At 43.6% G+C, this 12,931-nt stretch overlaps 1 protein-coding gene across 15 annotated transcripts in view; it reads right to left on the reverse strand.

The window, feature by feature from the left end:
* Fam160a2 (family with sequence similarity 160, member A2) overlaps nt 1–12,931 on the reverse strand; it is a 28,932-nt gene that overhangs the window by 9,320 nt on the left and 6,681 nt on the right. For 3 of the 15 annotated variants that reach the window (XM_030243034.1, NM_001242364.2, XM_030243033.1), the window contains 10 exons: nt 9,491–9,822; nt 8,724–9,362; nt 8,249–8,407; nt 8,026–8,112; nt 7,654–7,821; nt 4,813–4,892; nt 4,416–4,621; nt 3,251–4,042; nt 869–1,047; nt 550–712 (listed from right to left, as the gene is read on the reverse strand). In XM_030243034.1, coding sequence (XP_030098894.1) covers nt 550–712; nt 869–1,047; nt 3,251–4,042; nt 4,416–4,621; nt 4,813–4,892; nt 7,654–7,821; nt 8,026–8,112; nt 8,249–8,407; nt 8,724–9,362; nt 9,491–9,628 — 2,611 coding nt within the window. In that variant the 5' untranslated portion in view covers nt 9,629–9,822. Of the gene's footprint in view, nt 1–549; nt 713–845; nt 1,048–3,250; nt 4,043–4,415; nt 4,622–4,812; nt 4,893–7,653; nt 7,822–8,025; nt 8,113–8,248; nt 8,408–8,723; nt 9,363–9,490; nt 9,823–11,046; nt 11,138–12,931 lie in introns of all 15 variants that reach the window. The other 12 variants (XM_006508251.4, XM_030243032.1, NM_001242363.2 and 9 more) reach the window with 11 other exon arrangements.

Below are 12,931 nucleotides of genomic sequence, written 5' to 3' on the forward strand. Positions count from 1 at the left end.
AACTTCCTGGTCCTGACTGCTCTTCCTGAACCCCTTCTCTTTGTGCCAATTACCTGCAATTACTCATCACATGCAGATTTTGAAATCTCTCCTGATTTCTTAGTGTCTGAAAGATCCAACTTCTGCTCAGCCTAACTGCCACTCTAAAAACCACTCTTACTCCGGCTAAAGTTTTCCTGTCTTACCATCAAATGTTCCACAACCTTGTAAAACTCCCTATTCCAACTAAAATCTAAGATGTCTCCTGAATACAAGCAGAATACATCTATACCTACCTAATCCCTACTTATTACTTAAGGCCACATATCACATCAAGCTCTCACAATACCTCAACCCAGTAACTTCCTTCTCCTTCCCTGTCCCTAGACCCTTATACAGTTTGTGTTGATACTGCCAATTAGGCTCTTTTAATAAAACAACTGGATTCTCTGACCCAAAGCCTGACACAAAAACTTGCTTTTCAACAACTCTTCAGTTTATGCTTCTTAACTAATGCTGGACAATGAAATATCTAGGGAGAATAAAGGAGGGTGGTCAGTTAGGCCTCACCTAGGGAATCAGAGCGGCGGGGGGCAGGTCCTGCTGTAGGACCCTCAGCCCAGTCCAGCTTGCCACGGGCAATGAGGTACTTCTTGGCTTTGGATAGCAGAGCAGGGAAGTCCTCCTGGGAGGCCGCAAAGCTCTCAATCTTATTCTTCACAGAGCCCAGCACCTAGGAAGCACAACTTTATGACCTTTCTGATGGTTCCACGATTATCCAGACCTTTCTAGTCCCACTGCACCTGGTCCCAGCCCACCCAAGGTCACTAGCTGTGGGCCTGGCCCACCACTGAGCCTGGACGCACCCATGCATGCATGCATCGCACACCTGCAGCAGGGACTTGACACTGGGCTGGAAGACCATGTTGGTGTTGAGCAGGAAAGAGCGGAGCAGGGGCTGGGGGTGACAGGCCAGCTGGGCCACCAGCCCCGTCAGCAGGAAGTTGACATAGACGGAGTTCTGCAGCATGTTCTCGAGTTTGGCAAAGAGCACAGCCATGAAGGGGCCTGGGAAGGGGGTGGGCACAAGGATACAAGGCCTGAACATAATGCACTCTGCTCGTATTACTCCCCCAAACAAGACCCCACTAGATGAAAATTATATGTAAGTATCTGAGTATCAAATGACCTGTGACCAGTCTATCTAGTCAATTAAGGTAATCCAGATGCCAGCATTACAGACATTATAACTGATGAGTCGTTCTTAGGCTATAGAGTCGGAGATCTCATCTCAAATTTCAGATGTGTCCTGGGACAGGATAAGCTGAAAGCTCGCCAACATTTAGTTCCCTGTTTGTTGTAAAAATAAATATACCTACCTCATTATGATAATTAAGAGGACCAAAGAGATATCAATGTCAAATATCCAGTACAAGATCTAGCAATTTTTTTCATTTGATTATAACCATAACCTATACTGTATTTCTCAGTTTTTAAGAAGCTTCACTCATGAATACAACAGAAGAATACAGAGAACCAAAACACAAAATCAGGTTCCAAGTAAGATAGAGTAACATGAAACTGGTCACAAAGAAAGTAAAAAAGAGATGTAACACAGAAGAAACTATGAACTTCAAAGCAACTAGTCAGTCTTTAAGGAACCAGAGATAACATTAGCTCTGTCCTTCAGGAACAGGGAAGAGGGGTAAACTAGATCCTGCAGGAAAAGAATAGCTTAGTTGGGGCACAGAAAAATGATTCAGGATAAGAAGGGATTAGCATTATGTCCTGGGACAGATGCCTTGAGACATAACAAGACACTAGACCACTAAAGCCATCAGAGTATTTCTAATGAAGGATTTTTGGAGAAAAGAGATGTACTAGCAACTATGATATCAGAATAATGAACAAGAGATGGTGAATCCTGAAAAATTTATTCTACCATCTGCTGGAGGTGTTCACATAACTAGCCATAGCTCAAAAGTAGTATTAGCTTAAGAGTCTAAACAAAATCTCTAACTTTTTCCTTCTGTTCATTCCCTGGGAGTACCTTGTAAAGGATAATATAAAGAGCACAAATAATTTTACCAAGAAGAAAAGGGAAAGAGGCACCAACTAATACTCAAGACTGTGATAAAACCGTATTACCTCTTAAAGATACTGAGCAGGAAAGGAGTAGAGCAGAGGCTTAAACAAATAGAAAGATAGTTATAGTCTGCAAGAGAAAGAATACGTCCCAGTGCTATAACAAGACAGTCCCAAACTTACCAAGATAAACAGTAGATAAACTTGGTTGGATATCAACTAGGATAGGTGGTGTATTAGTCAACTTAAATCTTCTAACTCACTGATGATAATCCCAGTGAAAAGCTACCATTTGCTGAGTTTTCACAATGTGCCAATATAATATTAAGTGATTTTCATGAACCAATTTTAGGGTCTGCTTAATCCAAAGCCTGTGGTCTTAACTTTAGCCACTGCACTGCTTCCCAGATCGTCTTGCTGGGATGTACATTAGAGCCGGATAAAGGCTTGTCTTGCTCATCAACAAAACAGATCCAGCCCAAAATCTCAGGTTATGTCTAGCTTCAGGGGTATCAACCCAAAAGGGCCTACCAGGGACACTCAGAGACATACTTTGTCATTTGCCCTCAAAGAGAAGTGTTGCCTACCATCCAATCCTTGTTAATCGTGTCCTTAAAATAACTATATTGGATAGTCATGGCAACTAAGAAAGTACAAGACAGTAGATGGAAGAAGTGAAATCAGGCCCTTCATTGAAGAGACAGAAAGTGCTGAGCAAGAAGGAAAACAACAAAATGACTCTAGGACCATAAGAGACCTAGCAGAAGATTGAAAAATACACAGACTGGTGAGAATGGCACAAAACAGAGGTGCACCTGTGTCTTTCACACAGGACAGTACAAACATCGTCCATGTGGCTCAGATGTATTTTTCACCAAGTACAGAGCATCCTATTTACAAACCCCAGAAAATGGCCAGACTAAAGGAAAAGGAAGAACATGCATTTAAGGACATACAAGGCACAGACATAAGTCAATATCCAAACAGCACAAGCATGGAAAGACATATCAACAAACATGAGGGCATAGTATGATATGATATGTATATAGAAGGGACTCAAGCAAAATGGATGACGGCTAGGCAAATACATGAAAATGGCATAGCCAAAAGGGTCTTAGAAATCAGCACAAACATGTTGAGAACATGCAAGAGTACACAGAGCAAAGGCTTAGGTCAAATAGCTTACCAGTGAAGGGCTGGCTCGGCAGCTGGTGGAGAGTCCGCAAAGGGCTGCTGAGGAAGGGGCCGGGGGGCTCAGGAGGGCAGGTGAAGCTCTCGTAGGCCTCCTCCTCCTCAGGAGGTAGTGGAGGCTCTAAGGGAGGCTCTGAGCCAGCTCCACCATTGCTCAATGCCACCTCCAGCTCCTGGAGCTCTTGCCCAAAGCTCTCTAGTCCTGCCATGTCCTCAGAGGTACCCTCTAACAATTCCCTAACTCCTTCCTGTGGTACCAATCGTGGCACCAGACGAACCTTCTTGGCTCCTTCTGGCCATGGCCCTGGTACCCCATTGAGCTGGGGTGGGAGTAGGTAGCCAGGGGTATCCCCTACACCCACAGCTAACCCTCGACTCCCTAGGTTTTCCTCCTCTCCTTCCCTTACATTGTCCCTGTCTTCCTCTGGTAGTAGACTGCGTTTCTTAGTCCGGGAGCCAAGAGGGTTAGGCTCAGGAGGGGGGCGCTCGCCATCATAAGGGGCAGACCAGGTTCGGCAGGCTCGGACACAGCGGTCTACACCACGGCGTGCCTCACGCAGATACTCCAGGTAATTGTCTTCTAGCTCACCAGGCTCCTCTGCAGGGCTGGGCCTTCGACTAGGGCTGGAAGTTGGAGATGCAGTAAGCCCTGGTGATCGAGGAACTGGACCTGGGGACTCAGAGCCACCTAGGCTCTGTTGCCGAAGAAACAGAGCCAGACGAGATGGTGTGGAGGGGCGGGGCACTGTTACCACTGACGAAGAATCAACACTTGGGCTTCCAGGGCCTTTCGAGAAAAAAGAAAAATAATCAAACTCAAGGAGACAGATCAAGACACAAGAGATCTAGAGACTAAAAAAGAAGAAAATGAGGAGGTAGAAATGGAACCATTTTGATAGGTGACTCTCCAATCTCTAGACTAATTTTCCTAATTCACCACCTCCCTCACCGCCTTCATGAATGAAATTATACAAACAGAATACATGAGGAGGGCTAGTTCTTCCCAGAAGGTTACCCAAAATTTCTCTGGGAATGCTAAAGATCCTCTCTGCAAGACCACTCATTAATTTCCATAGAGAAGGAATTACACTCATTGTCACCTTCCTCCCCTCACCCAAGCCCTGCTTTCTCTGTAGGCTCACCCAGAACCCAGGCCATACCCGTGATGTCCTCCCTTCTCCCTGCCTCTCTGCTAGGCCCACCTCGTGCCCATGAGGCATGCTCTGGTCGAGGTGGGCTAGGGGCATGGTGCCGGCAGCAGCGTGGTATTAGGGAGAGAAACTTGTCAGCTGCTCGTCCATAAAGATCCACATCACGCACAGCTGGCTTCTGGCTTAGCATCACATGGTTACATGGGACAAGATACCTGGAAAAGAGCAAAAAGAAGAACATAGGGTGATCAGGAAAGAAAGCATCTAGAAGAGCAGGCCAAGTGAACTAAAATGCTAAACCAGGTTCCTCTGAGACACTCATAAGCAACCCCAATACAGCCCACCACCCCAACAAAACACTAGGCCCTGAGGGTCAGCCATCCCTCAGCCCTGCCCCCACAGGTACCTGAGAACCAGCTGCAGCAGAACATCCTCACAGCTGAGGTTCAGAAGGGTCCTGAAGAGACTCAGAGAGACCATGCAGAGCTGAGGGGGAAGGGGAGGGAGGGAGTCACCATAAGAGCTCTCTACCCTCCAAACTATTTACCATTCCCCCCAACCCCTGGCCCAACTAACCACTCCTTGAATAGCCCATGTGCCCAGGTCTAGCACATAACCAGTATATAAGTATTAACTAGATAAACATATAATCTTTGTGAACAAGACTTCACTATTCACAGATAAGAAATAATCTTGTGTCAGATCCACTGGAATTCTACGGACCATGTACATAACTGAAGACCAACATATTGATTCCATTAATGCTCCAATGAGACCCCAAGGAAACAGACACTAAGAAAGACTATTATAACAAAGTAAATAATTCAAAGGAAACTATAGCAATATGAAAGCAGTATGATACCTGTCAGAATGTACTGTAGTCACCAGTACTTGAATGGCTACCAATAAAGAATCAGAGGGAACCTGGAAGAATCCCAACTGGGAAGTAAGTGGAATTATGAGTATGGAATCGGAGTCACCTCTCCAACACCAGTGCATCTCAGGAGGTGGGATGAAAAGCTCAGGGCAACTGACAGGAAAGGGAGAAAGTAAGTGGGTAGGTCAAAGCAGGAAAACACTTTGTTTTAGAAATGGAAGCCTTATTTCTGGCTAGACATAAATAACAGACATACAGTAAACTAAAACTCTCATTGCTCTGAATGCCTAGTGTTTTATGCTTTCTTTATGGCAGGTATATCAGATATCTTTGTCTTGTATAGTCTTGGCATTGCTTGCTAAATGGCTGTTAAAGAATTAAGTGGATCAATAACTGGAAAATGTTCACACTTAGGGCAACATAGATTTCCTAAATGACCATTTTTAACTAGCAATGAGAATTTAGACTCCTGAATAGTAGGGTGAGCAACAATGTAGTTTTTCAAAGACTTGATCATCAGAACCCATATAAGCATTTACAGTCCAGAAGAGACTTTACAGATGTGATTAAAATTATGGACTCTGTAGGGCTTCAAAGTGTAGCTCAGTGATGAGTATTTATTTAGTATACATGAGGCCCTGGTTATGATATACAGCATCATGATTTAGAATGTAAGACTGTCTCAAACACAAAGAAACAGAAAGAAGACTTAGGAATATAGCTCAGTGGTAGATTGGTTGCCTAGCACACACAAGGCCCTGGGTTTGGCTCACAGTACTGTTTCTTAGAAAGAACTGTAAAAAAAGAAAAATTGGGAAAGGGGCTCAAAATATAGCAGGGATGTGACCCATAGTTGTTGGCTCTGAAGATAGAAGAAAGCAGTCAAGCTGGGGATGGTCTTCAACAGACAACAGAACAACAGCCCAAATGTGTACTCCAGAATGAAAAACTAATGTTTTAAGTCACTAAGTCTGTGGTCATTTGTTTTGACAGCAATTAGGAACTAACACAGACAATCAGGCCCACAAACAAGTTAGCCATAGTGGTTCACTTGAAGGCTCAAAAGCCAGGCCAACACACTATCTTTAAAAAGACCAGAAGGTGGAAATGAAAGCATCTATGTTTAACATGGGTATCCTACAATCAGAAGAGACCTAGTTACTGCAAGAACCAGCAATCAAGAAGTAACAACCCAAGAACATGAAAGGTCCTAAAACCCTTGGAAACTAACAGAAGTAAGTGTTAGAAACTGGAAACCATGAAAGAAAACAGGTTAGGATGAAAGAATGGCAGATAATCACAAGGATGATAGAGGAATGTAACTTGAGGGAAATGAACTATCAGGACAACCCATGGGGTCAGACAGACCTCAGACACAGACATGCCCTACCTTTAAAATAAGGATAAAAGATATATACCTTTATAAAATTAAGTGTTTGATATCAGAAACATATTTACCTTCTCTTCTCTCCCCTCTCTAGAATGCATTATTCCAATCTTCTCAATTCTCATCCCTCTCATTCTTTCTCCCTCTTGCTCAGTCCATCTCTAGTCATAAAGATCTTTCAGTCCTAAAATACGTTATACTCATTCTCTATTACGTGTGCTTTGCATATTGGTCCCTCTGCCTAAACTATTATTCTTACTAAATAATCAAAAGATAACTACATCATCTTGGCATAACATCTCCTCCTCTGGGACATCTTCTCTAGCTAATCCATTCTTTTCTAAACTTTTCTACTTATTTATTTTAACTTACTTTGCACAAATAGTAACCTCAATTTTCAACTATTTTAGTAACTTAATTTGTTACCTATTTTCTGCATTAAATAAGCGCTAAGGTATCAGCAACAATGACTACCATGATATACCCAGCATCCAGTGACCCAACAGGATGTTGTATCAATACAAATGTGCAGGCAGAGGGAATATAAGTAGGTGGACAGGTAGATTTGTGCCCTGATTATAGTTCAAATACAGCCAATCCAAAGAGGAGAGACAGCAAGTGTACAAGGAACTAGACCATGTATTAGTACAAACACAAAACCCAAAGCACTCTTACATCACCCACAGTTAACTGAGGGAGTGATAAACAGCTTACGGGAACTATGAAGCAATACTACATAGCAAGCACGGCAAAGCCTAGAGCCCTGAAAGATAACTGTGCTGCAGATGCACATAGGATGAAAACAGGAAAGTAAATTAAAGTCTTTAATCAAAATGGCTGAAAGTTTAGTGCTACATAGTGCCAGCTTGAAGTGACTGCAGGAGTCAAAACCCAAAAGAGAGCAGGAACACTCTTGGACAATAGAGATCAGAGAAAGATGGCTCACCCAGGTAGTAAGCCTGGACAGAGTTTAAGAGCCATACCCGGGAGTTGCTGCCAATACGGGCAACGAGCGTGTCAAGGATGGTGTGGGTATCATGCCGATGTAACAACAGGAATCGCAGGAAGGTACGGAGCAAAGCAGGCTCTGAGATGCTCCGCAGGAAAAGTTCCAGGTAGGCGGTACTCGCAATCATCTCCTCCACAGAGGTCTGGATGAAGGGAAGAAAAGGTTGGAGACTTATGTTTTCCCTACACATATAATAATTTCTATTCCCTGGATTCTAGAAAACAAGAAGTATCAGGAAGGGAAAAGGGAAGAAGAACACTACCCACTGCCTTCCATATAAGTCCTTTCACTGGTCGACCACCCTCCAGACAAGGTACTCCTATGCCTCACCACCTATCAACCTTACCTTGTGCAGGGCAGGGCCCATGACAGGCACCAGGAAACCATTGTGAATATAATCAACCAGCTGCTTCTGCACCAGCGGGTGAGCTACCTAGATGGAGCAAGAGAGAAGACATTATAAAGAGTCCACTGCCTGGAAGGGAAAATAATAATATAATAAAGATAGGCATAACTCCAGGAAATGGACGCCCTTACTCCAACTTCCCAAAGGAAGTCATTCATCCTACCTGAATGACTGCATTGCAGAACTCAAGGGAACTCATGAAGAGTGCAAGGGCAGGCACTCCTATCCAGTCTTCCCGGCGCAAGCAGTGCCAATCATCCCCCGGAACCTCAATCTTTCGAGGCAGTGAGGAGTACAGGGCGCTCAGCCCTGTGGCCAGCACCTAAGGAGGGTTACCAAAAGCTCAGATAATAAAACAAGAGGGCTTTGGGAGCTAACTAACCATAAGATTTTATGGGAATACAACTAAGAAAGTACCAAGGTAGGTATTAAGTTGCCATGTATCAGAACCTCACCTACAACACCTGCCCTATCTAGCTATGCTCATGTTTCTTCCCCATTCCAACACCAGGAGTTGCCTTCAAATCTGAAGTAAAGGGCCCTCCTTGATACCTAGCCTTTCCACGTCACCTGGATAGGACGGATGCTGTCCAATGTTCACATGCCTCACCCTACCCCCCATCCTAGGGTTTGCTAACCGGGCAGAAGTAAGAGTGATCTGCGATGTAGCGGCCCACAGTGGGGCTCCCATCTGACAGAGCCATGAGCAGAAGTAGAGCATCACGGGCCTGCTGGCCCAGGGTGCCTTCTCGATGGACAAAGGGGACAAGGCGAGAAAAGAGGAGAAGACGTGGAGCAGCTCCAGGCTCTGGGGGTGGCTGCAAGAAGAACTCGAGCAGTGAAGGCTCCCGAGCAACACACACGCACAGTTGGCTGAGAAGTAGCACCAGGCCTTCATCCAGTGCTGGACTACTGGGCACAGGGCGGCCACAGGCATCCAGTAGGGCAAGCAGAGCCTCTCGAACTGGCCCATGCCGCAACAGAGGTTGGCGAGCTTCGCTCACTAGCATTTCAAATAGTTTCAACTGTTCAGCCCGCCGTTCTTCAACCCCATCCCCAAACTCATCCCATTGCAACTGCCATGTCAACACTCGGCTCAGCAGATCTTCACGAAGAGCAAACTCTAGCAGGGGCCCAGGGCCTGAGGGAGCTGAAGGAACTGCTCGATCCTCTGCCAGCAATGTTAGCATTTGGTACGTGTGGTTTCTCACAGCACTGAGATCATCTGCACCTCCAGTAGCTGCCCGAGGGCCTTGCCGCTCCAGGATTCGTACCACCTGAGGCAAAGGACAGAAAAGAGGGTGATGCTACGGTAACTGAATGAGGTGATAAAAACATCAGACTCAGAAGGTTATAACTACAGAGATGAGTAACAGACTAGGTATTTTGTCATGGAGTCTCCTACCTGGGACCAATGATTCTTGAAGACCATGAGGCATGTCTCAGGGTCAGCCATGACAGGGGTCTGTAGACTGGCCCCTTGTGGTACACGGTGCCCAGGGACCCGGGAGGCCAGCCTGCTTAACCAGTTCATCTTCTCCATGAGGCAGGCTGGACAGGGCCAGCAGCCAGAGGACTACACTCTGAGAATGTACCAGCTGGAGGCTTTCTCCACTTCTGTCTCCAATCTGCTTCATCCGGTCTGTAGGAGCCAGTAGCTGGCCACAGAGCCACAAATTACACCAAACTAGAGCAGTAGCAAGCTCAGAGTTCACTGTCCAGTCCAGTGTTGCAAGTCTAATTCAAAGGGAGAAGATGAAAATGATAAACAGCTCACTTTTCTTGACTTCCCTGAAACAATAACTCAGAAGCACTCTACTGAAAATTACACAAATTACACAACTCCACACAGTACATGCAACGTATATGCCCAAAATAGAATGCATAATTTCTACCACCAAACTTGTAACTTCCTCAACCTTTTCTATTTCACTAAATGTCACAAACATTCACCTATATGCTTAGATCAACAGCCTGGCCATAGTCCTTGTTTAACTTCTTCCTTCCAATATCTAATTCATTCAACAAATCTTGTCATTCCAGAGCATTAGGAGTTAAAAGCCAGCTTGGACTGCATAAAGTTTAAGGTAAGCTGAAGCGACATAGTTAAGACTATCTCAAAAAGAAAATAACAGGGATGAAAAAAGTATAAAAATAAAATTATATCTATTATAACAGTTTCTAATGTAGCTTTCTTTGAGACAGGCTCTCAATATACTGAACAGGCTAGCTTTGAATTCACTATGTAACCCTCAATTCATCATTCTGGCCTCAAATTTACTCTTACCTCACTACCTCACCCTTACCAACGCTGTGATTAGAGATGTATGCCACCATACCTGGCTTATAGTTCTATCTTTGCATCATGAGAGTTTATTCTCCATTCAGCAACCATATTATTTTAAAACTAGATTTTACTACATCTCTCCTCTGTTGAATAGCCTTCAATGGCTTCCTATCACACTAGTAAGTCCTAATTTTTTACCGTATCCTACAGAAGCCTATACAATGTAATTTCTACAAACCTCTGTCAGTCTCCTCCTCATTGATGCTTTAGTCACACAAGTCTTAAATATTCCCTGTGTATAGAATGTTCTCCAGCTCTTCCCCTCGCTCTCAACAATTCTACTAAGTGCTATCTTCTCAGAGAAGGCCTCCGTTCTCAACAATTTTCTAAACAGCTTATCTTCCTACCTTCACTTTCTAGTTCATAATCCCTTAAAGTTTCTATTATCTGAAACCTATCTATCTTCTCTAGCTAGCTATCTTCTCTACCAAGAAATTAGTTCTTGGAGGGCAGGATCTGCCTATCTTATTTACTTTTGCATCCTCGGAGGCTAAAATAGTATCTATTTGTTGAATGCTTCAATAAATACCTGCTCAATGAATGAACAAATAGATAACATATACCAAAATAGCTATTGGCCCAGACCATAACCCACAGTTCCTTCTCCATCATACCTAACACCTCTTCATCAGTATTGTCACTGAAGAGCAAAAACTCTTCACAGAATGTGGCTCAGCTGTGTTTCCTCTTTAGATTCTAAAGGAGCTGAAAGAACCCAGAAATCTGAATCAAGTCCCACACTTTGACCTAAGGTTATATTAACCAACACATCCTTTCATCCATTTCATCACTTAGAACTAAAGGAAGATGGCAGCTGTGCTGAAGGACATCTTTGTAGAAATGATCTTATACAGGGAAGGGCCAGTCCTAAAGATCAGGAAAGGCATACTCAACTGATTAACTCAATATATAACAATACTGATAAAGTATTGGACGTTGTACTAAGCATTGAAAATACAGGTAAAAAATGGGGTAGGATAGGCAAAATACCTAGAAATTTTGCAAAACTGTAATAGAAGAGTGAAGAGATACAACTAACTTTGCCTGGGGTGCTGTAAAGAGGGCTCCACAGAGATGGTATCTGACTTAGGTCTTTAATGATAAACTATTTACATGAGGAGGTTTCTTCATAGCGAGAACAATAAAGTCAGGCAAAATGGCTCCCACCTTAAAATCCCAGCACTTGGGAGGGCAGGGAGGAAGATCAAATTAGGCAGGTGTCAAACAGCTGGTCTAGAATATAACTGAAGATAATCTGCCTCTGGATTTAAACCAAAAGTGAAAACAGTAAGGCATGGCACATCCAGAGGTGAACAAAAGAGGTGATTAATGAATCTTAACACTGGAGACTTGGGAACACCACTGATTGTCTTGTAATACATAGGGAAATTATGCTTCACAAAAGGTGATAAGATCAAGTATAACACACACCTGAAATGCCAGCACTCAGACTAAAGCAGGAAGACTACCAATTCAAGGCCAGCCTAAGCTATATAGCAGGTCCCCAACTAGCTCAAACGAAAAAAGCATCTGTTTAAGTCCGAGGGAAAAAAACAAGATGGAAGAAAGGGGAAGACAATGAAAAGGGGAACAGACAACAGTTTTAAGCATGTTAAATTTTGAGACACTTAAAGAATACTTCAGATATCCAGACAATGGGCTAGGAATGCAGCCTCATTGGTAGAGTGCTTTGTCCACCATGCACAAAGCCCTGGGTTCAATCCCCAGCAGCACATAAACCAGGGATGATGGTGCACACCTACAATCCTAGCGCTTGGGAGGTGAAGAAAGGCAGGACAGAAGTCCTAGATAATCTTCAACTACAAAGTGAACTTAAAAGCCAGCCTGGGTTATAAGACTAGCAAAAAACATAAATATAAAAAAAGAAAAAAGAAGAAAAAGAAAAAGAGCATACTTCAGTTCAGAGTGAAATTAAACTAGAGCTATAAAATTCAGGAGCTGCCAGTTCATAAGTGGTCAATGAAGCTGCGAATGAAGCTAAACGCAAAATCTTTTTTAAAAAATAAAAATAAATTTAATAAAAACAGGATTTAGGAAAGCAGAGTGTGGTATCTGAATGAAAATGGCCTCCACAGGCTCATAGGAAATGACACTATTAAGAAGGTTTGGCCTTGTTGGAGTAGATGCTGCCTCATTGTTACTGGGATTGAGCTTTGAGCTTTCCAATGTTCAAGCCAGACCCAGTGTCTATCTCTCTTCCTGCTGTCTGCCAATCCAGATGTAGAACTTACACTTTGAGGTTCTTATCTGCCTGTACACCATGACCATAATGGACTAAACCTCTAAACCTGTAAGCCAACCCCAATTAAATGTTTTTCTTTATAAGAGTTGCCATGGTCACAGTGCCTCTTCACAACAAAAACCTAAACTAAGACACAAAGAGAATTCATTGACAAAGATTTAGCCAGATGAAATCTGCATCCCTATAATCCCAGCACTTGAGAAGCTGAGGGGGGAAGGTTTGAGGCTTGCCTGAGT

Source organism: Mus musculus, chromosome 7, assembly GCF_000001635.26.
Source record: "Mus musculus strain C57BL/6J chromosome 7, GRCm38.p6 C57BL/6J".
Lineage (NCBI taxonomy): Eukaryota > Metazoa > Chordata > Mammalia > Rodentia > Muridae > Mus > Mus musculus.